General features: G+C 54.0%; 1 protein-coding gene and 1 long non-coding RNA gene across 3 annotated transcripts; one reads left to right on the forward strand and one right to left on the reverse strand.

Moving 5' to 3' along the window:
- Positions 1–8: 8 nt before the first annotated feature.
- Positions 9–16,519, forward strand: Pwp2 (PWP2 small subunit processome component). The gene is made up of 21 exons (XM_046438950.2): positions 9–149; positions 881–993; positions 2,258–2,352; positions 2,645–2,744; positions 3,205–3,348; positions 4,802–4,937; positions 5,193–5,428; positions 7,547–7,690; positions 8,007–8,077; positions 8,508–8,644; positions 8,895–9,043; positions 9,138–9,285; positions 9,497–9,647; positions 10,391–10,571; positions 11,854–12,001; positions 12,846–12,954; positions 13,269–13,334; positions 14,353–14,571; positions 14,672–14,822; positions 14,974–15,048; positions 16,028–16,519. The coding sequence occupies exons 1-21, from the start codon at positions 132–134 to the stop codon at positions 16,212–16,214; spliced, it is 2,778 nt and encodes a 925-aa protein (XP_046294906.1). The 5' UTR covers positions 9–131; the 3' UTR covers positions 16,215–16,519.
- LOC124089088 (uncharacterized) lies at positions 10,757–22,848 on the reverse strand. 2 transcript variants are annotated; one of them, XR_006850591.2, is made up of 4 exons: positions 22,526–22,848; positions 18,665–18,925; positions 16,799–17,224; positions 10,757–16,157 (listed from the first exon to the last, which is right to left on the reverse strand). It is a non-coding gene; the product is annotated as an uncharacterized LOC124089088 (long non-coding RNA). The 2 variants fall into 2 exon arrangements; XR_006850590.2 differs by having other exon boundaries at positions 10,757–17,224; positions 22,526–22,847.
- Between the last annotated feature and the right edge of the window lie 57 nt (positions 22,849–22,905).

Here is a 22,905-nt window from a genome sequence, read left to right on the forward strand (position 1 = left end):
CCCACGGACCCCCGGAAGTGCGCGCGGCGGAAGTCGGCCTTGGCTCCGCCCCGGAAGTGCATTGTGTGCACCCTCTTTCGCAGGCCGGAACTCGGCGTTCGGACTGGGGCGCGGCACGTGTGGTGGCCGCGATGAAGTTCGCGTACCGGGTGAGCAGGACGGTGGGCGCGGGAACCCCTGGTCGGCCTGACGGAGGGGGCGGCCGCGAGGCGGAGGAAGGCGGGGTCCCACTGTGCTCGTCCCCGTCCCTGCGAGCGCTCCCTGTGTCGCCAATCGCAGCCGGAGCCGGACCCAGCAGTGCAAACCAGGCGTGGCGGTGTGTCCCCGAGGCGTCCGGCCCCACCCTGACCGCCCCCACAGGGTCCGAGGGCCCTGGCACGGCGACAGATGGCCCTCCTGCCCACAGAGGCCGCCGCTCGCTGGCCCCTTGAAGCAGCCCCCCACCACCTTGCTAGTAGCCGCTGGGGGTCGCTGTGTGTGCGCCGAGCCCCTCTAGACGGCGCGCGAGGTCCAGGTCTGCGGGGTTGACCGCATCTCCTGTACGGCCAGTGCTGTCGTGTGACACTGTTGGGGATGTCTTGCACCCTGGATGCTCCTCGCCCCGGTCCACCGTTGCAGCTTCATCCTCATGAAATGTGAATTCTGTCGCCTCCCCCTGGCAGAGGCCGCCGCCGCTCTTGGGAGCTTACCCTTTTGGGGGAGCCCTGAGGTCCTGAGGATTGGTTTTTAGGCTCCTGCCCAGGAAATGCCCCCGACATGAGCAGGAACCCTGCAGCCTGGCCCTCGGTTTCATCTCTTGTCAAGTACCCTCACTTTGCCCTTCAGGGAGTTGAGGCTTTTTGTTGTTGTTGTTGTTAAAAAGGCTTTATTTTCCTTTCAGTTCTCAAACTTGCTGGGTACAGTTTATCGGCGTGGAAACTTAAATTTCACATGCGATGGAAATTCCGTTATCAGTCCTGTGGGGAATAGAGTCACAATATTTGACCTTAAGAAGTAAGTATGCTGAAGTGACATTAGTAACAGTGGTCACCTGTGTGTGAAGGCAGCCGGCATCTTTCTCGCCTGCCTTTTAGGGCACACCCGCTAGTTAGGTGGCCTGAGACAGATCAAGTGGGACTGCCTGCCCAGTTCCTTGTTCTTTATTCTAGTGTCTTAGCTCAGCCCCTAATGTCTCCAAGGCTGACATTATCTTTAATTGTGCCACTCAGGTCAGTAACATGGGAAAGGACCCTGCCTCTCCTATGGAGGTACAGGCAGGTGGTATGGCTCAAGGTTAGTACCTCCCCATTGGTAGAGGTGCCTCCGTTCTCTAAGGTCAGATGTTGGTTGGGGGAGCAAAAGCCATCTTGACCCCTGCTCAGAGGCCTCCCGAGTGGCCTTGCCTCCTAGTTGGATGGGCAGTCCCATGGTATCCAGTTCCAGTTTGGCAGCTGGAGACCATTTTTGGTTGCTCAGGTTTAAATGTTTCTTCTGAATACGTGCATAGTTCCCCCCTGTCTGATTACAGGCAGCACTCAGTTCCTTCCTAGAAGTGTTGGAAAGTCCTTGGGCCAACCCTCCGCAATGGTCTCAGTGGCATCTTTTTGTTTCTGAGGCTGTTCCAAGTGGGTGACCCTGGGCCATGTTTTCTGCATCTGTAAGATGAGATGGCAGTGGTACCTGCTTTGCCTGCAGGGAGTAACTGGTGAAGGACGTCGGTGACCCCTGGGTCAGGTTGGCTGCTATGTTGTTAGGATTGTTTTGTTTAAATAACATCTAGTGAGGGGCTCTCCAGAGTTAGGAGAACATGCTCACTAAGAATAAAACAACAGAACTAGAACCCAGCTCTGACACTTAGAGGCATACTCTGTCATTATTGCTAATTTTTGTTTGTTTGCATTTTCTTGTTTCTATGAAAACATGAGCAGTGTGCCAACATGTGGCTATTGTGGTGGGACCCTTTGATGGGCACTCAGCTTGTTTCCAGTTTCCTGGCTTTGAACTGGTACAGAATCTAATTGGATATCAGTCTAGAGGCAAAGTTGATTGTAACCAAAACCTGTTTTTAAAGGTTTTAATGTGTCTTGCCAAGCTTCTTCCAGGGACAGTGCCATTCCTTCTTCCTCTGTGGGGAGTGTGAGAGATGAACTCTGTGCAGAATCAGTGGCATGGAGACGAGGCCATGTGGGGAGGGTTGGCTTCTGGTCTGAAGCCAGCCCTGTCTCTTTTTGTCTGATGACACAGATCCACTGCACAATATGGTTTTTGTCTCTTTCAGCAACAAGTCTGACACACTACCCCTGGCCACTAGGTACAACATCAAGTGTGTGGGGCTATCCCCAGATGGCCGCCTCGCCATCATTGTTGATGAAGGTAAGTGGCTGGGAGGAAGGACTAGGGTGTGAAGGTGGCATAAAGCAAACACCAGGTCCGCTGAGGGTGGGCCAGGGGCTGAGACATCCACTGTACACTCCAGTGGGTCTCTAGGACAAAGTTGTACCAAGCATGGGTTCTGCATCCTCTGGCCTCCCCTGGGGCCAGAATTCTAGTCACACAGGAGCCATGGTTAGCACAGGACCTTGCTATGGTTTGACCTTGCAGATGAGGCATGTGTGGTGTCTGGAGGTCCCCAGGTAGCTATAGGCTTGTACCTGGCCTCTTGCAGGGGGTGCTGCACTCCTGGTCAGCTTGGTCTGCAGGTCGGTGCTGCACCACTACCACTTCAAGGGCTCTGTGCACAGCGTCTCCTTCTCTCCGGATGGCAGGTAAGGGTGGCTGGATCACCAGCCCACCTGCCCACTTCCTCCCACTCAGGCTCAGGGCGGTCACCTGGGCACATAGCCCAGAACCTAGCTCTGACACTTAGAGGCATACTCTGTCATTATTGCTAGTTTTTTTTTTTTGTTTTTTGTTTGTTTGTTTTCATTTTCTTGTTTCTATAAAAAATGAGCAGCGTGCGGCAGCAGTGGGCACAGGAACCCCTGATCTGTTTGAGGGAGGGGGCAGCCGCCAGGCAGAGGAAGGTGGGCTCTAGGTCCTCTAGCATTGCTGGTGTCCTGCAAACAGATGGCTTGTGTTGCAAGATGCCACTTGGTTCTGTTTCTTCGTGTTCCCTCCCACGGCCACCCTGCAGCCTCCAGGTCAAGCTGTGTCTTGAGGCTCTGCGGCATTAGGGCTGTCATTGTCATTGGTTCTGAGTGTTGTCTGTGCCCCTATCTCCTATAGAAAGTTTGTCATCACAAAGGGCAACCTCGCTCAGATGTACCATGCCCCTGGAAAGAAGCGAGAATTCAACGCCTTCGTCCTAGATAAGACCTACTTTGGGCCATACGACGAGACCACGTGCATCGACTGGACCGATGACTCCAGGTGGGGCTGAAGACTGCCTTTGACCAGTCTCTCTGGCAGACAGCTTCCTTCTCACCCCAGGGATGCATTTTGAAATGTCTTCACCTGAGCCTTGTGTAGTGCGGGTGTGGCCCACGGTATTAGGCCCGGGCCGCTAGCTCCTGGTCAGGTCTGCGGTGATGTGGCATTTTATTACTAGAAATCAGACATCAGAATCTGGATCTTGGGGGGAAATGAAAATAAGTTTCAGTCTGAGTCACCGCACACCCTAGGCAGCTGTGCTGCCAGGAGTTGGTGAGTGTCATGATGTGCAGGCTGACTGCCTGAGGCCCTGCCACAGCAAGTCTGTGTCCACAGCTGTTCCTGCTCCAGAGGTGACCAGGGAGTTCCTGGCCTCCTAAAGACAGTTTGCATTCTGTTGGGTCGGCAGCTGGTAGAGGTGGCATGGCTTTTGTTCACAGGACCACCTTGTTCTGCACCCAGGACAGGCTTGCAGTGTGGGAGAATGCACCAAGCATGCTTGAGTGTCCTGTGGTGCCGGGTTTCTGTTCTCGAGACTAAAAGACTCGGGGGTCACTCCAGTTAAACTGGGCTAACTGGGCTGCACAAAATAACCACACAAGAGACACAAATACCTTTTTCTTTGGGGTTGCTGTGACGGCTCCTCTGACCTTAAGGGTCCGCGGAAAGAGAGAGATCGAGAGCACGCGCTGACCCCTTTTATTGAGGAGAAGCTATTCAAATGAGGCAAGGGGTCAGGTTTCAGGGGGCTGAGTATCTTCATGATGTCGTCCACTGTCAGCAGGTTGACTGACACCTGGGTAGGCCACACCCAAGGGCACAGTAAGAGAAGGGGACACACACAAGGCACTTCCATGGAAGATTCCATCCTAAACAGGGCAAGGGATTATATTACAAAGGAACAGGTGAGCATAGCTCCACCCATGGGCTGTAGCAAGACACACCCATTCATGAGACACTGACCCTCGCACCCAAGAAGGGTGGGGAAAGCTCTGCCACATTTCTGTGACTGAGCGCCTCAGCACCCAGCCAGAGAGTGTGACTCAGTTACGTGTAAGGATGGTTTCCCACACTGTGGGTCAGGCTTGGGCAGGTGTACCTTGTGGCTGTCCTCCTTCCACCAAGGGCCACTAAGTCCTATGTGTATGACTATTTGTGCCATATACAGAGTGCACTGGAATTGAGTCTTGGCTGCACCTGGAGGGTGTAAGGAGGTGGCCTCCCAGGAAAGGCACATGATGGGTGCAGCAGCTCCAGAGAGGAGACAGGGCTGCTTTGGGAAGCCTTTCCTGTGCCCACAGGCACCCGAGCCACCTCTCAGTCCCTCACAGGGGATCAGGCGGTCTCTGCACAGCTCATGTTGGAGGGCAGATGAGTCTCCATTGCCATGGACTGCTGTGGTGGTAGTGGCACTTGGTCACAAACGCTGAGGAGCTGTGTTGTCTTGTTCCAGGTGCTTTGTGGTTGGAAGCAAAGACATGTCCACCTGGGTGTTTGGAGCTGAACGCTGGGACAACCTCATCTACTACGCACTGGGGGGACATAAGGATGCCATCGTGGCCTGTTTCTTCGAGTCCAACAGCCTGGATGTATGCCCTGGGCCCCAGATCCCTAGGCCAGCAGTGATGGGGCAGTGCCCTGGGGCAGGCTGCAGGTCCTTCCTCCCTGAGTGCTGCCTGGCTGTCCTAATTGTCGGGGAGACCTTTAGAGTTGCAGTTCAGAGGGGCCTTGAGTGGAACTGTGTCCAGAAGCTAAGCTGGAAAGGGGGTTCTTGGTTGTAGAGGCTTGTGGCTGGCCTGGGTCAGGTTGGTTGGCTCAGGCCCAGCCATGTGCTTCCCTTGCAGCTGTACTCACTCAGCCAGGATGGAGCCCTGTGTGTGTGGCAGTGTGACACACCCCCAGAGGGCCTGAGGCTGAAAGCCCCCACAGGCTGGAAGGCAGATCTGCTGCAGCGAGAAGAGGCGGAGGCGGAGGCGGAGGAGGAGGAGGAGGAGGGACAGAGAGAGATCACCATTCGGGGGAAGGCCACACCCGCTGAGGAGGAGAAGAAGGGAAAAGTGAAGTACTCGCGTCTGGCCAAGTAGGTCTTGAGGGCAGTGGTGGCCTTGGTGTGGTACTTGTGTGGTGGTGGCGTCTCTTACCCTCAGATGTAAACATGGGTTTCACATGGAGATCCAGAGAACAGACCTTTGTCTGGATCTGGGTTTGAGACCCCATGAGTATTTGTGGTGTTGAGACCATGCCCAGGACCTAGAGCCCCGGCCACTGCCTTAGTGATCTGGGGCAGGACGTGGAGGCGGGGCAGAGAGGGAGGTGTGCCTGAGAATGCTGTGGCTTTGCCAGCCCCTGAACTGCTCAGTGCAGGTGAGCCTTCCTCTGCCTCGGGGACAAGGGGTCCATAGTGCGCTCAGCATGAGCTGGGCTGAGGTGATGAGGTATGAGATGAAGGCGAGGAGGACGCACTTGGCTGGGTGTGAAAGGTGGGTTCTCTGGCTCCTGTCCCCTAGAGCTCTGGGCTGCCCCTCCTCCAGACATAGCACACTCTCCTGCTTCATGTTTAGTACCCACCCAGTCAGCCATTCAGACTGGGGTGGGTTGGTTAGGTCACTGCTCTCACAGTTGTGAACATCCCTGCATTGGCTGGGCTGGGCAGCTCCACGCTTATCATTTTCTCTAGCAGCACACAGCCAGGTGGGTGACTAGGACCTCACAGACTAGGGTTGTGGCCTCTCCAAACCAGGTCTATTGGGTGGCTAAGAAACTGTCCTAGGGTCAGGGTACAGGGCATAGGTAGGTTGTGGTCACTTGAGGACCATGCATCCCCTGTAACCTGCCCTGTTGTGTACTTCACTAGCCTAGATGCCTCCATTCAGCAGTTACTTTGGCCTGGACCTATTATCTGTCTAGTGAGGCTCCCTCCCAGTTGAGAGGCAGGCAGAATGAGAGATGCACAGTGGTAGTGTGGTTGTGTGGTATGGCAGGTGGCCTCATGCTAGGCCATGGGGTGGGGGTGTCCATGTTCAGTTCTGTTCTGGGAGGTTCCCTGGCTTGAAGGGGAGTGGACCTTGGGGAGAGACAAGGGCAGGACCTTGGGGCTAGGGCAGCTGGACTAGACTGGCCTTGGAGGTGCCGGGCTAAGAGGGAATTTAGGATGTGAGAGGAGGGAGTGTGCTGGGCCGTGGGCAGGCGGAGGTGGAGATGGGGGAGCAGGTCTGGCTGGACTTTGGGGGCCCATGGGAGTCTCAGAACAGTGCAGCTGTGGTGAGGAGTTGGGTGAGGACTGAAGGGGACCCCAGGAAGGAGGAGCTGCAAGGCACTGTCCAGTGAGGGTCACTCACTGGCAGGGACTGCGGTCACCAGTGTAGAGTGTGGGGGATGGCCCTTTTGGCATCAGTCACCTTAAGAGGGAAAGGTGAGGGCAGCTGTGCTGTGCATATGTGGAGCCAGGAATGGGTTAGATCACATAAAGCCAGAGGTGTCATCAGGGTCACCTTGGTTATCTGGGCAGGAAGTGATGGGCACCTACCCCCTGCCTCCCTGTAGGTGATGTTGCCTGTGAACACCCTACCCTCTTTGGCAAGGGGCAGGAGGGGAGACCATCTAAGAGGCATTGTTTACTTTTGTGTTGTGGTGACCAAAATACCTGTCAAGGATCACTGCAGGAGGAGAAGTGTGGTTTTGGTTCATGATATCAGAGGTCTCCGTCCATAGATGGCTAACTCCATTGTTCTGGGTCCATGGTGAGGCAGCAGCATCATGGCGGAAGGGCCCAGCAGAGCAAAGCTGCTCAGCTGCTGGCTAGGTCAGGAAGCAGAGTGGGGCCAAGGCTGCAGGGAAGAACAGGCACCCTTCCAGGGGCCCCTCCTCCAGACATACCACCCTCTCCTGCTACATGAACCCTAACCCTAACCCCTAACCCTAAACCCTAAACCCTAAACCCTAACCCTAACCCTAACAGCCGTTCTGGTTGGGTCACTGCTCTCACAGTCCAGTTGTGAACATCCCTGCATTGGCTGGAGCTTTTGGGGGACACTTCATATCCACATAATAAGAGGTGTCTTGGTCCTGAGCTCAGAACATAGCTGAGTGAGCCGGTGCCTGGGTGCAGCTGGGGTGTGGCCATCTGAGGTGAGCAGGGTGATCTGCCAGCTAGGTCCATGGTCCTCCTTCTACAGTACTCCACCTATCATCAATCCAGGTACTTCTTCAATAAAGAAGGTGACTTCAACAGCGTGACAGCTGCGGCATATCACAAGAAGATTCGCCTCTTGGTCACAGGTTTTGCTTCTGGAATCTTCCATCTGCATGAGCTCCCAGAATTCAACCTCATCCACTCACTGAGGTGAATCCTCTGCTCGCTGGGCTTTTGTGCACCTGCCCCGGGGCCTAGTGATTGCTGGGGGTCATCAGGGAGCCTGCTACAGTCCCCGGGGTGGCTCCCACCAGCCTGTAGCCTGTGTTGTGGCCCTGGATTTTGGTCTCAGAGGTGGTGTTTTTATTCTTTATCCTTGGTTTTTCTCTTCTGTTCTTCATCTTTGAAACAGAAAAAATTAGAGTACTAGTTCCACAGTGAGTGCAGTTGAGGATGCTGCAGGGAGGGGCGGCCCTGGGTTGACGGGCACTCCTCTGCTCATCTCTTCTTGCCCTTTTCTGCTCAGCATCTCAGATCAGAGGATCACTTCAGTTGCCATCAACAGCTCTGGGGACTGGATTGCCTTTGGCTGCTCAGGTTTGTTTCCATGCCGAGCTGTAGAGATCGAATGTCCTAGAAAAGTCTGCCAGAGGACCATTGAGGCCCCTCGGTGTCGTGGGCTTCAGGCCACAAGGCACAGGCCATGGCTGTGAGCAGAACAGCTCCTCAGGGGCTTACGTGGCCAGGAGAGTGATTTCCAGGGTGATTGCTCCTCTCCGGTCTGGGGCCTGGGGTTTCTTGTCTGACTTGTGGTCCTGCCCACAGCTCCTTGAATGGCCTCTTGGCCTCAGTGTCTAGGTCTGCAGTCGAGGCTAGTGGCCTGCACTCCAGCCACCTGCCAGGCAGGGGCTGCTCTCTGCCCTGGTCCTCGGGTCTGTGCTGTGTGCAGTGCCTTTGAACAGGGCAGTCCAGCCCCAGCTGACCTGGGGTCAGGATCAGTCAGGGACTTGTGGTCCTGTACCCACAGGCCTTGGCCAGCTGCTGGTGTGGGAATGGCAGAGTGAGTCCTATGTGCTGAAGCAGCAAGGCCACTTCAACAGCATGGTATCTCTGGCCTACTCTCCGGACGGGCAGTATATCGTCACTGGTGGGGACGACGGCAAGGTGGGCATTGGCCAGCACTGGACAGCAGGGTGGGCCTTCATCCATGCAGAGCTGTGGGTGGCTCCTGCTGGCTTCTGAAGATTGGGGACATGTACAGGAATTTGAATGGTGAGGGCTGGGGTGTCCTGTGTCCCATTTCTGCCCCAGCTGGGTCTGAGGTGGTCAGGTGCTCGCTTCTCTGCCTCAGGCTTCGCTCACCTGGAGGCAGGTGGCTGGCTGTGCTCACACTGTCCCTCGGGTCCCGCTGCAGGTCAAGGTGTGGAACACCCTCAGTGGCTTTTGCTTCATCACTTTCACGGAACACTCCAGTGGGGTCACTGGTGTGGCATTTACTGCCACCGGCTTTGTCATCGTGACCTCTTCCCTGGACGGCACGGTGCGTGCCTTCGACCTCCACAGGTGATGGCCTCTGCCGTGGGTGTGGCTGCCCACATACAGGCGAGGGTGTCTGACACTGGCTTGTAATGCCAGCCGTGGGCTTCTTTCCCCACAGGTACCGGAACTTCCGTACCTTCACGTCTCCGCGTCCCACCCAGTTCTCCTGTGTGGCCGTCGACTCAAGTGGGGAGATCATCTCTGCCGGGGCCCAGGACTCCTTTGAGATCTTTGTGTGGTCCATGCAGACAGGCAGGCTCCTTGATGTAAGAGCCAGCGTGTCCCTGGGGCCGTGCCCTGATGGGGAAGGGGCCACCCTGGTCTGGCCCCCAGAGCACTGGCGTGCTGGCTGGGGACGTGGGGCCCTCTCCTGCAGGCCTGGCAGAGGGCAGGGGTGGAGCTGGCCTCCCTCTCACGTGTGGTGTGGAGCTCTTGGAGCACCGTGTCGGCCCTTCTCACGCCTCTGTGCCTCTGTAGGTTTTGTCTGGCCACGAGGGGCCCATCAGTGGTCTGTGTTTTAATCCAATGAAGTCCATCCTGGCCACTGCCTCCTGGGACAAGACGGTGCGCCTGTGGGACATGTTTGACAGCTGGAGAACCAAGGAGACGCTGACCCTCACGTCCGATGGTGAGCTGCAGCTGGGGTTGGCAGACAGTGACCAGGGGTCAAAGTGTGTCTTGCTCTTGTCTAGCTCTGGTCTCATCTCGTCCCTCTGCCTGCCTGGCTCTTGGTTGTGTGTGTGACATGAGCCTAGCAGGTGAGAAGAATAGCCCAGACCCCGCAGTGCAGGGCAGCCCGGAGGCTGACGGTGCTTAGCCAACACCGGGCGGCAGTGCTTCTAGCATCACGCCCCTGGGGCTGGGGGTTCAGCTGGGCTCCCAGTCTGCTGCGCACAGGGCTCCCAGGGGCAGCTGCTCCCCCTGCTTTCTAGAGTTGCCGCTGTGCTTAACCAGTCAGTGGCTGGTACACTGCTGATAGGCCTGGGAATGAGCCCGCTGTGGGGGTGCCTGACCACCCCTCATCTTTCCTGAATCAGGCCTTAGGCCCTGCTTCACCCCCCACCCCTGTTCCAGGCTCAGCAACTGCAGCCCTCGCTACATGTCCTCTCTGCACTTGGCCGGTCCATTTACCCCTGAGTGGTCTTTCTGTGACTCAGCTGCCAGCCTTACCTCTGGCCAGTCCAGCCTGATCACGGGTCCTGGGGGTCTCCCTGTCTCCTCCAGCTTGTTCCCTTGCCTGCTGGCATTGGCACCTCCCCTGGGGGGAGCTTCCTGTGCACTAGAGGGGCTGTGGGTCTCCTGGGGTGTGGAGCATGGCCTGTCTGCCAAGCTGGGGGTCTTTCTCAGAGCCTGAGGCTTGTTTTTCTCTAGCTCTAGCTGTGACTTTTCGGCCTGATGGTGCAGAGCTAGCTGTGGCCACGCTAAACTCACAGATCACCTTCTGGGACCCTGAGAACGCGATACAGACGGGTTCCATCGAAGGCAGACATGACCTCAAGACAGGCAGGAAGGAGCTGGACAAGATTACGGCCAAGCACTCGGCCAAGGGCAAGTGAGTGCCAGCAGGGAACAGGCCAGAGCTGCTTCGCACGCTCCTGTTGGCTTGTCAGCTTGTAGGGACTGGGGGTTTCTGAGGCCTTCCCCCAACCAGGACCCTGGGACCAAATTCCTACAGCCACTTTTTTGTGGGTCGGGGGGTACCAGGGATTGAACTCAGAGACAACCACTGAGCCATACTCCCAGCCCTATATTGTATTTTATTTAGAGACGGGGTCTCACAGAGTTGCTTAGCATGTCACTGTTACAGAGGCTGGCTTTGACCTCGTGATCCTCCTGACTCCGCCTCCCAAGCCGCTGCGATTACAGGCCTGCACCATCACACCCAGCCCTACAGCCACTTTCTTTCTGGTGTAATTCTTAGTTCTTGAGAGTACCACTGCAGGAGAAAGGGGTTGGGGAGGCGGTCTTAATTTGCTGAATGTGAATGTGCACAGCCCAAAGTCTGAACCAACTCCAAACTTCCCTCTCTCCAATGATGTCATCAGCCTGGTGTTTAAAACAAAAAGGCCCAAAGCCGCCCTGCACAAGAGCAGACCCTCCTGTACATCAGCTGCCTTCCAGGTGCTTGGCAGGCATCCACCGAGCCTGGTTCTGTGTCGGTGGGGAACCACCAGGCTGTTTCTGCAGTGGCTGCCCTGTTTTGCATTCCCACCAGTTACGCACCAGGTCCCTTTTCCCTGTGTTGTCACCAACGTCCTTTCCTTAGATAGAGCCAGTCTGCTCGGGTGCATCAGTGTCCAGAGCCGGTATTCCTCTGCCCAGCAGAGGTGGTGCGCTTGCTGGCTCTGCCCTCTTCTGTGGTGGTGTCACAAATTTGGGTGGCATCCAGGTTTTATGTTTTGTTTTTTTTTTCTGCTATCCCTTGTTCTTTTAGTGTCATATCTCAGAAACCGTTGCTGTCCCAAGGCCATTGTTCCCTGTCTTGGCACCCAGGGCAGTCAGGGCATAGCTGCTGCTTTTTGCAGACCTACCAAGGGGCTGTGGGAGAGCTGGAAGTGGGCGGGTGACTATATGTGCCAACATGGACTGGTTTTAGCCACGTGGTCCTGTTCTGCCTCCTGGCAGATATATTTGGTTCTCTCCTGACAGTGGGGGCACACACTGTTGGAGGCCATGGGTGTGAGAGTCTTACGTGAGGTCAGGCAGGGAGCCTCAGAGGCGCTGGAGAGGAGAGAGAGCTCCCCTTTGGGGACGCTGGTGTGGGGTTCTGACTTCTTCAGAGCTGCACGTCAAGAGGCCTGGTGTGAATCTGAGTGCCTTTGTCCTCTGCCCAGGGCCTTCACCACTCTGTGCTACTCTGCAGACGGCCAGAGTATCCTGGCGGGGGGCATGTCCAGGTTTGTGTGCCTTTACCACGTCCGGGAGCAGATCCTGGTGAAGCGGTTTGAGCTCTCCTGCAACCTCTCTCTGGACGCCATGGAGGTGAGCAGTTGTGTGGGCCCTGACATAGGTGCTTCTGACAACCTGGGCCCCAGCCAAGCTGTGAGGTCAGCATCAACATACAGGTGTGACTGGCTGAGCGGGTTCCTGAGCCACATGCCTGCAGTACCTGCCAGGGCCTGGCACTTTCCCCACTTTTAGAGTTTGACCCCACCTGAGCGGGTTGCCAGGGCTGGAGTGCCCAGTGCACTGGCTTGGGCCATACACTAAGCCCTGTAAGGGAAGGAGTCGGGGTGGAAGGTGCTGGTGGGCTGCCTGCACCTGGGCCATCCTTCTGGTTGCAGTGTGGGAGGGCTCTTCCTCCACTGCCCACAGGTGCCTGCCCTCTGCACACCTCAGACTGTGGTCCAAGTCGGTCCTCGTGCCCTGGTCTCACAGGAGTGCAGGGTGTGGACTGAGGAGAACCGAGGCCTCTGGGCAGAGTTGAGGGCCTTCTGTGGTGCCAGAAGCCACCCTCCTGCTCCTGAGAAAGTGTCCACATTTCCCTCGGGGAGCAGCTGCCCTCATGTGCAAGCAGATGTCTGCTGTGGGCGAGGGCCTGTCCCTGTAATGGTGGCAGTGGTGTCCAGTGTGCAAGGGTGAGTGGGGCTCCTACAGTTGGCTCCAGTGGCCTTCACCCTGCGCTTTGTGCAGCCAGCCCTGGAGGAAGACTGGGGACCGGGAACAGCACCCCTTGGCCTTGTCCTGTGTTCTCAGGGCCTACTTGTGGTCTGGTCTCCATTCCACTCATGGCTAGAGGCTTGTCCACTGTGGGTGGCTTGTCTGCTTGGCACACAAGCAAGAGAGGGAGATGAGGAGGAGGTGTTCATGGCTCTTGCTGTTCTAGGAATTTCTGAATCGAAGAAAGATGACGGAGTTTGGCAACCTGGCGCTCATTGACCAAGATGCCGGGGAAGAGGACGGGGTTGCTATTCCGTTGCCAGGTGTGAAGAAAGGTGAGCAGAGGTCCCCTTCTGTGTCTTGCCTGTCGCCTGGTCTTTCTTGTGGCAGTGTTTCTGCTCTCTTGGTTGGGGCTGCAGTTGACGGAGTCAGCAGTTACTGCATCTTAATGTCTTGCTGGATGGGGGAGGTGCCTGGGGAAGACCCAGTAGGTGGGGTGCTGGTGCCACATCCCTGCCAGGCACAGCTATGCCACTCTGCCCTGTGGGGGTACAGGGTGGATCAGGGATTCCTATGCATCTTCTGATTACTGGGGAGCAATCTGAATGTGCTTGTTCCCCAGTAACTGCAGTTGTTCTTTTCTTCCCAGGTGACATGAGTTCTCGCCACTTTAAACCTGAAATCAGAGTGACTTCACTGCGCTTCTCTCCCACTGGTGAGCCCTGAGTGAAGGGTTGTTGGCCCAACGTGTCATGACCTGTGTTCCCAGAGGAGGTCAGTCAGCGCTGCCCTCAGGCTCTGCACTGCACTCTGTCCCCTACAGGTGGGAATGTGGTGATGAACCCTGCTGCCATATGGTCTCCTTGTCCCTGAGAAGGGACTGCTATTGAGAGCTCCAGCCCCAGGCACATTAAGCTTTGATATGTGGTGGCTCAGGGCCATCCTGGGAGGCGGCCTCCTCAGGCTATTAAGCGCACTCAAGCATGCAGGAGGGTCCATCTGGGCCTTTCAGGAACACGGGGTCCCCTTGGGCAGAGCAAGGTGAGGATCATCAGCCAGCGCTTTCCAAAATGGATGAAGCAAAAAGCCAGGTGCAGAACCACTCATGGGTCTTGCATCCTGTGAACCAGAGGACCCCAGGGCCACTTCTGCCCAGCCACCTAGGGGTTTTTTTTTTGGTAATGGGATTGAACCCAGTGTGCTTAATCATTGAGCCACATTTCCAGTCCGGTTTTAGAGACAGGGTCTCACTGAATTGCTAAGTGCCTTGCTAAGTTTCTGAGGCTGGCTTTGAAATCAACGATCCTCCTGCTTCAGCCTCCACAGTCGCTGGCAAGACCGGCATATACCACCACACCCGCCAGCCTGCTAGTTTTGTAGCTCAGGTTTTCCTGAGACAATCACGTTTGTTCATTCCTGCAACTTGTGATTGTGTCCCAGGCACTGTGCAGCTACAGCAGGGACCATTTGGCTTCTCTCATACTGAAAAGTTTACAGCCTCCTGGTGCAAGCAGAGGGAACAGGCACATGTGTCCTTGCTCACGTGTGCAGGCAGTAGGCCTGGGGTGCCGTCCTCCAGGGTGACCCAGGCAGTTCCTTCCCCAGGGGCAGGGTGGCAAAAGGAAGATGTCCCGGTGCCCGCCTGCACTTCGGTGTTTGGACCGTGAGCATGTATTTAACATCTTGCCTTTCTTTTAAAGATTGAGAAATCTCTTTCACTCTTCATCCCCCAGGGCGCTGCTGGGCAGCCACCAGCACAGAAGGGCTCCTCATCTTCTCCCTGGATGCCCAGATGCTCTTCGACCCATATGAGCTGGACACCAGCATCACCCCTGGGCGGGTACGGGAGGCCCTGCACCAGCAGGAGTTCACTCGGGCCATCCTTATGGCCTTCCGGCTCAACGAGAAGAAGCTGGTACAAGAAGTCCTGGAGGCCGTGCCACGGGAAGACAGTGAGCAGGGGCCTGGTCAGGTGGAAGCTCAGGGGCCTGAGGTACTGCTCTCTTTGCTACTTTGGTTCGTCACAGAATAAGCGTAGCTTTTCTTTTGCAGTTGAAGTTGTCAGTGCTTCTCTTCCTGAGCTGTATGTAGAAAAGGCACTTGAGTTTTTAGCTTCCTCATTTGAAGTATCTCGTCACCTTGAATTCTACCTCATATGGACACAGAAGTTGCTCATGTCCCATGGACAGAAGCTGAAGCCCAGGTAGGCTGGGCTTCCCTGCTGTTGGTGTTACCTTTCACATGGCCAGCTGATCCCGGTGGTGATGGGGAGCTTTGTGTTCAAGAGCAGCATTCACTGGGGCCTGGTGTTGCCCCCCAGTAACCACCGCACTCTGAGGGTGTCTCCTTTCCAGTGCAGGGCGGCTGCTGCCTGCCGTCCAGTTCCTTCAGAAGAGCCTGCAGCGGCACCTGGATGATCTGGCAAAGCTGTACGTGCGGGGCTGGCAGTAGGGTGGGGTTCGAGTTCTTGTCATGGGTTCCGTGCCTGGGACTGCTCCCTGCAGCACCTGACCTGGGCACAGTAGGTCCCAGAGTTGGAGAGTGTCCACCCATGCTGGGTTTGAAGCACAGCTTTGATGCAGCTGGTGCTAAAGGAGCTGAGCAGAGAAGGGGTGTGCCTGAGGTGCAGCTTGAACCTCCCACCTCAGGCATTTGTCACAGTCCTAGGACGGGGTGTCTGTCCTGGATTTGCATGTCTTCTGCATGAGCAGTAGGAGCTGGCTGGTGACAGGGTGCCTGGTGTTGATGATGATAGTTTATCTAAGAGGCTTGGACAGTGCTTGGACACTGAAGGTACTCTGCAAGGCCACCCCTTCTCTTAGACAACGTGACTGCATCTCCCAGCTTGCCCTGTCAGGATGTCTGCTTCTCTTTGGTGCCCATCTGGGCTGGTGACAGGTCTGTTCCCTGCCCTGTCTGGGTCCCTGGGCCAAGGCTCGAGTCTGGTCCCAGTGGTGTTCTATCCTTGAGCTGTCCCCCGTCTTTATAATGGGGCTCAGAGTCTAGAACAAGCCCTTCCTCCAAATGCCTCTGCTTCCTTGGCATCAAGGCTTCCCCGCAGGAAGGCTGGGCTTTAGGGTGCCATTCCTCATCTGGTGGCTTGTTGCTGATTTGCTGGTGTGCCCCGACTGTGGGTCTGGGGGAGGACCCTGCCTAGCCAGCTCGTTGCCCCAGTGATCCTTCACTGAGTCGGTTTGCTATCTTCCTGGGAGCTGTTGGTGTCAGGAATGTGTGATGTGACCAATTGACTCTCTAAATGACCAGTGCGAGGGCCTGGCAGGGAGGCCGTTCGTTTGGGCAGAACCCAGATCTGGGCAGGGAAAGCAGAGGATCCTGTGGAGCAGGTGGGCCGGGGTGCTGGTGGAGTGGAGCTGATGCCTGTACTGACGTGATGCCCTGTGCCCACAGCTGTGACTGGAACCGCTACAACCTGCGGTATGCTCTGGCCATCTCCAAGCAGCAGGGTGTGAAACGCCCCCTGGACCTGCCGGGAGTTGAGGATGATGAGGGAGCATCCGATGAGGACAGTCTGCACCTGCTGGGAGGGGCCGGAGATGAGCCCACTGCCACTGCAGCTCCCGATTGTCTTGGTTGAGACCTTCCAGAGGGATGGAACCTCTGTCACCTGGCCTAGGACATGGGAGTGCATCCAAAGTGCTGGGATGTTGTCACGGGGTCTCCCTTTTCCGTTGAGAAGCACACAGCCCATCAGGACAGCGAGCCAACCTGCTAGCACCCGGCAGGCACTTGTGTGCCATGGGCCAGGATCCCACAGTGAGGACTTTCTAACATTGCCTTCACGAAATGTAAATAGGTTCATGTTTGTGGACTCATATGAACTTAATGGGAATTATTTATATTTTTAATACAAAGTTCTAAAGACAAACTTGGGATTAGAAACATGAGATTCTGGAAATGCTTTATCATACTGTTAGTGGGTGTGAGAAGCTGAACGGCACGTGCAGGATGAGGCAGGGAAGGCAGGGCAAGTGGCCGCCTGCCTGGGCCTGTGCTCTGGTGATCTGTCTGCACAGGTCAGGGCAGGGAGCCCCTCAGAACGCTGACATTGGAGGGTATACATGGGGGAGCTCACTCAGAGCTGCTGTGCCAGCCTGCATGGCCACAAAATGCCACCCCCGACTAGCGCAGGACACAGAACAAAATACAGACACAACTTACCTTTACACAAGCTTCAGGACAGCTTCCCTGGCTCTCAGCCTCAGGTTCCCAAAAAGGGAGAGCAAGAGAAAGTCGCGAGAGGATGGCGAGAGAGCAAGCGAGCACGTTCGGAAGTCAGCTTTTCTTGGGGGGGACACTGTTCTTAGAAGGTTCCATCCATAAAAGGGCAGAAGGGGTAGGATTTCAAGGGAACAGGTGAGTGTAACTCAACGCCAGGGGCACTCCTACAAAGAAGACAGTCTTGCTGTCCGAGCTGGGTCAATGCCCAAGCCACAACAAATGTGGTGGGAGACTGGTGCATCAGGCCTGGAAGGCATGGTCATTCAAAGCTGCAGCTCCCCACATATTTCCCCTTCTTTCTTTGAAAAAGCAGGTGACGAGTCACTATCTCGAGTCCCTGGATTCTTGTCCTGAAGGCACAACATCCTATGATTACAACACAAGAGAGAATTAGTAGCAAGGAGAACAGTACAAGGATGTACCATGCAGAGTGTTTAAGAATGCTTCCAGGGTTAAAGCCACTTAACTCTCGAGGTATTTGATCAGTTAAAGAAGTAGGATCCGAAAAATCAGTCTTACTCTTTTGTATGTCTTGGTATATAGTAATGGAACTCCAAAAGATCCAAGCTGCTCTTATTATTCTGCCAAATACCTAACAAATGGTTTCTAGCCTTCTCCCAATCCCATTGGGGAGCACTGTATTTGGCAGCACTAATACACACACAGTCAGCGTGATGTTTGAGCCTTTCCTTGAATTTCAAAGCTGAAAGCTCATTACCAATATTTATGACAGTAGCCTCGAAAGCATTTAGCTTAGTCTCAATCCTTTTATCAATATTTGTTTTGATTATGAAGAGCTTTGGAAGTGTTCTTAGTCAAATTATTAAGAAAATCTGCATGTTGAATATTTTGAGATTGGCCACTGAAGCTGTGACCATGGAAGCAATAAATGAAACTAAGGCAACTACTCCCAATACTCCGAGTCCAAGAGCACATTAGGTCTCACTAGCTGGGCTTGTGCTTGTTGTAAGACTTGGAAACCAGCCTCAGTGTACCCTGGCTCTGAAGTATTAGCTGGCAATGAGACCAAAGAGGGCTGATGACGTATTGTATCTGCGCTCCTTTCCCTCTACTATATCTGGTGATACAGTGAGTTAACAGGCCATAATAGGAACCCTCCTTACAATTTTTGCCTACAAAGTCTGGTAAAGATTTGTCAGTAAAATGTAAAAAATTGTGAGGCAGCAATTAAGCACCAGACATCTTTCTGAATACCACCTTTTCTGAAGGTCAAGATGTTACTAACAAATTCTCCAGGGGTCATGGCAGCACCCTTGCATAAATGCTTTTTGTCAAATCTAGGAGGTCAGTCTAAAATGTACCCACTATTTCTAGACACCTTTTGCTGTACTGGGAAAGTATTTCTACAATCCATCCACTTATGAAAGATGCCAGTTTGTATCGCAGAACAGTTAGGACAGTGAGGTATTCATGGACATTCTGCTGAAATGATTGGCTTGTTATGAGAAAGTTCCATTTTAATAACTGATCTGATTTAATGCTTTGAGTCTCTGGGGATAGTACGGTTAGCTGGTCTAGGACCCCAACTGCTGTCTTTTCCTCAAAGGATACTTTTGGACAGCCAGCATGTTTATCATGGGACCAACACCTAGGAAATTGAGCACTATAGCCAGACTAAGTAAATCCAGTCACGTGGGTGACAGTAATATGGGTGTCTGTAAATCCTCCCACCATGTATGAGTCATGAGTAAATACTGGGATGGATTCTCCAGTCCACACCACTGGATGTACAAGAGGTGGATCTGGAAAATATGCCCAACAGGTTTCCCCCTGATTCCCCTTTACCTCGCAGCTCAGTAGAGCTAGTATTGTGACGAGCATCATAGTTAGAGACTTAGTTTTTCCTTGCTGCGGAGTCATTTGCTCAGCCTGCAGCATCAGATTCTTTGGCTGCTTCCCCGAGGGTAGCTTCACTATTGGGTCTCTGGGCCATCTTCTTTCCCTTCTTCTTTTGAATTCCTCTTATTGGGGGGAGACAGGTCTGGTGTCTCTGGATTGATCCTCAGTTGTTTCCATCTTTGAGTCTTGGTTCTAGGTCCTCCATGCCTGATGGAGAGAAAAGCACCTTCTGGGAAAATGCAGACATGAGCTCTGCCCCCCAGTCACTGGATCTGGTCCTCTCCATTGGCCAGTCTGCAAATCCTTCCACCTTCCTTAAAGGGCCTATTGCTGTGGAAGACGTGTTGCTCAGCTGCTGTGCGACCTTCTGAGTCACAGTTTAGAAAGTTTAAAAGTTTAAAGCATGATTGAGGTTATTTGGGGGGTTCTAGTCCCATCTCCCCCTTGGTTTTTGTGATTATAGCTTAATAGATAAATGAGCTTATTCGACAATAGCTAATCTGATCGTGATCGTAAACTGGCAAATCATAATTAGCTGCCTTTTCAACTTGGCAAAATCTCCAGTTCAGTTAACATCTCTAGAGGGGCTTCAAAGCCTTGCCTGCAGTTTCTCTCAGCCTGTTTGGTGCAATAATTGGTCCAGTTGGACTGCCACAATAAATAATCGCCCCCCCCCCCCAAAGGCATGCTTTAGCCAGTGTAATCCAGTCATGCAGGGGCACAGGCTCACTACATAAAGCCTACACAAAGCAGGCTTTGAACAAATGCTGAATTTAGACTGTTAAGTACAGCAAGAATTTTTGAGTTCTTTTAGAGTTTTAAAAGGATCCACAGCGTGCACGTGGACACATTGGTTTTGCTTGTTAACCTGCTCAAAAACTGGGAAAAGCTGAAAATCTGCAATGTCCTCCCCACCTTCAGTGCTGTCCTAAGGCCACACTGGAGTGGCAAAAGTGTGGCTACAGCCAGTACAGAATAGTTATTGAACCTCGTTCTCCTGGAGGAGAATGGCCAGATCAGAATGGTGGACGCAGGGTCCGTCAAACATAACCTACCAAAGTCCTCCTCCAGCTCAGTCTCACCCTCTGATTGGGAGTCTTCAGACTGTGGCTCAGCTTCATCAGTATCTTCCTGTCCATTTTCCTTCCCTCCATCCTGGATCAGCCTCATGGAAACCCGATCAGGGCTGGTTTCCTCTCTAGCACATGCCCCTACCCATGAGTTCTGCTGGCCGTTGGTGAGTCACTGTCTCTGTCAGGTTCAGCTGTGACTGAGCCTTTGGTCTCACCCCAAGGCCCTCTGTCTGCGGTCTGTGAGCTGCAGACTGGGCGAGAATTTACTCTGCCCTCAGTTCTGCTACAGATAGAGAAAACCGCCTGGGAGCAGTTGTGGGCTGTTTTCTTGCTCCAGTCTTCTAATTGCTTTTTGCAGCCCTTTCAACAAATCTTCCAAAAACCATTGGTCTTTGTCTCAGTTATCAAAAATACACATTTCTAGAGCAGTATATTGAATATTTTCTATTGTACCCCTGGTAGCTTGGCAGAGAGGCAGCCTTCAGGAAATTTTCTACTTGGCCTTTCCCGAGTCATGCAAATCTGGCGAATCTTCTTCACAAAACCACGGGCATATGTCACTGTTTTTAGGAATTGAGCCAGCTGGGCCCTTTTGACCTGTTTTCCTCTCTGGTTAATTAAAGTGTCCAGGATCATCAGATAAATCTCTTTCTGAAGATGTGCAATTGCCAATAATAATTTTTAAACGTCCCTGGCTCTCAATTTGTCTTTTTTCACAACCCCAAAACACCACAATTCTCTGAATTTCTAAAGCATGCTCACCCAAGTCTACCTCCAAATTCACACCCCCCCCCCCAAATGTCCCTGTTCGGGAGCCACCTGCCACTCCCCACCAGCATGGGCAGCTGAACTAAGGTCACTTGTGTGAATTTGTAGGGACACAGACACAACTTACCTTTACACAAGCTTCAGGACACTTTCCCTGGCTCTTGACCTCAGTCTCCCAAAAAGGGAGAAGAAGAGAAAGTCATGAGAGGCGGGAGAGAGAGAGAGAGATTGAAAGCTTAATTCTTGCAGGGGACACTGTTCTTAGAAGGTTCTATCCATAAATGGGCAGAAGGGGCAGGGCTACAAGGGAACAGGTGAGTGTAACTCAACCCCAGGGGTACACCTACAAAGAAGACAGCCTTGCTATCCGAGCTGGGTCAACACCCAAGCCACAACGAGTGCAGTGATTGGTCAGCCTGGTGCATCAGTATTGGAAGGCATGGTCATTCAGAGTGTCTCCCCACAACACAGAAGGGGACACCATTCCCCCATGCAGTGCTTCACCCCTGCAGCATATGTGTGCTGTCTACCAGGACCAAACAGCCTCTTTGCCAGCAGTGAGACCCAGGTCAGTGGATGGTGCACCCAAGCCACCTCTTCTAGTTGCTGGAGCTGATAACATGCCCACCTGCCTCCAGCTGGTGCCACACCACAGGTTGGGGAAGATGGCTCATGTCACACCCAGTGTGCTGGGAGTTGCTACCACCAGACCATCATTAGACTCACAGGGTGTTCCAACCCAAGTGCTTCAGCCACCTGCACTTAACACGGAAGCTTGCAGACTAGAAACAAAGCGCTCAGGCCTGGTAAGAGTGGTTTTGCTCCTATATGATCTCTGCAACAGACTGGAAAATAGGGTCCCTTGCTATTACCTGCCCTATATAGGATTTCTAGACTCCCTCCTCACCTGAGGCTTTTGGTGATATCCATGTCCAGTGACTAGCTGAGCAGTGCTCTGGGTGACATGCTAGAGGTGGAGCTCAGCAGTAGGGCCCAGGAGCCTCTGCCCTGTGTCCCAAGCCTGTGGGTGGGACGCTGGTCTCCCAGACTCACTGAATCAAAGTCTGTCTTGCCTTGCACATGTCCTGTTCTTAGCACCCACCTGTGGTAGTGAACTCTGCCATCTGGGTTACCTCACCTTTTTTTCCTTTTCCTTTCTTTCTTTCTTTTTCTTTTTTTTTTTTTTTTTGTTTGTTTATAAGGCTGGGAATGGGACCCAGGGCCATCCTAGGCATGGATGGATGCTAGGCAAGCACTCTACCTCTTAGCTGCACCCCTATCCTGGTGATAACCAAAATGGATGCATTTTGAAGTTTAATTCCTAGGAGCAGGACTATTTCCACTATTTGCTCCCTCATCCCCTTTCTTCAATGTGATCTATCCAGGTATCTCTGCCTCACACTGCTACTCCCTAGTGACCACCTCCCTGCCTGATTGGCCCCACTGACTCCCCACACACTGTATAAACTGGGCAGATATGCCACAATGGCAATTGGAACTTTGGCCTGCTTGCTTTAAGCCACCAGTTTGAACTCCCCCGGACGGAAGTCTGTGGCCCTCGCCACAACTCTGACTCCACATGGGCTGCTCTCCCTGCACTTGTAATAATCTTTATGTGCGTTTGGCTGCCTAATCACAAAAGGGATAGGTGCCTTCCATCCTGGGACCCTAAATGAAATCAACACTCCCAGCAGTTGGTGTCATGTGCCCTAGGAGCCATAAGAAGCCAGCACACTCCAGGGAACCTTCCCCGGCAGCAGGAGAAGGTTCCAAGGGGCTCTTCAGGTCCCCGCCCCAGAAACAAGGAAGTGGAACAGAGGCCCAAGAGTAAGGAGTGGAACTTTCCGAGGGCATGTCCCCCATGCCTCGTGCTTGTTATTCTAGACCCCCAATCTTGCAGGGTTTAACAGTAAGTCTTAATGACGGTCACTTTAGGAAAGGAAGGACCTTGGGTGAAATCACTTACTGCAGAGTCCTCCAACAGTGAGCATCTGGTAAATCCAGGAGGAAGGCTGCTGCCCAGCCCGCCCCGCCATCCACCGCGGGCCAGCGGAAAGCGGCCACTAGCGGGGACTCAATGGGGTCACAACTGGGAGACGCGGGCAGCAAGCGCGAGAGTGGGTGGGCACAAACCAGGTGTGCGCGGCTACTCTGGGCACGGCGCTGAAAAGTTACAGTCCGATCAGAAATACAAGACAGTGACCCGTGCCCAGGAACAAGCGGATACCACCAGCGGGGCGGCCTAAAGCCGGCGGAGCAGTGCTCCCAGGGCCACTGCGCAGGCGCGAGCTCAGAGGGGTGGAGCGCGAAGGAGCTTGGCCACTGCGCAGGCGCGCTCGGGATCCG

The sequence above is a fragment of the Marmota monax genome, unplaced genomic scaffold (genome assembly GCF_021218885.2).
Source record: "Marmota monax isolate L192 unplaced genomic scaffold, Marmota_monax_Labrador192_F-V1.1 WCK01_AAM20220418_F8-fsc00125, whole genome shotgun sequence".
NCBI lineage: Eukaryota > Metazoa > Chordata > Mammalia > Rodentia > Sciuridae > Marmota > Marmota monax.

What these genes read in the sequence shown, in the direction of transcription:
- Pwp2 (XM_046438950.2), top strand. An exon ending in AGACAGGCAGGCTCCTTGAT is followed by an intron (nt 9,286 to 9,496) that starts GTAAGAGCCAGC and finishes GTGCCTCTGTAG; the next exon opens with GTTTTGTCTGGCCACGAGGG. An exon ending in GCTGACCCTCACGTCCGATG is followed by an intron (nt 9,648 to 10,390) that starts GTGAGCTGCAGC and finishes GTTTTTCTCTAG; the next exon opens with CTCTAGCTGTGACTTTTCGG.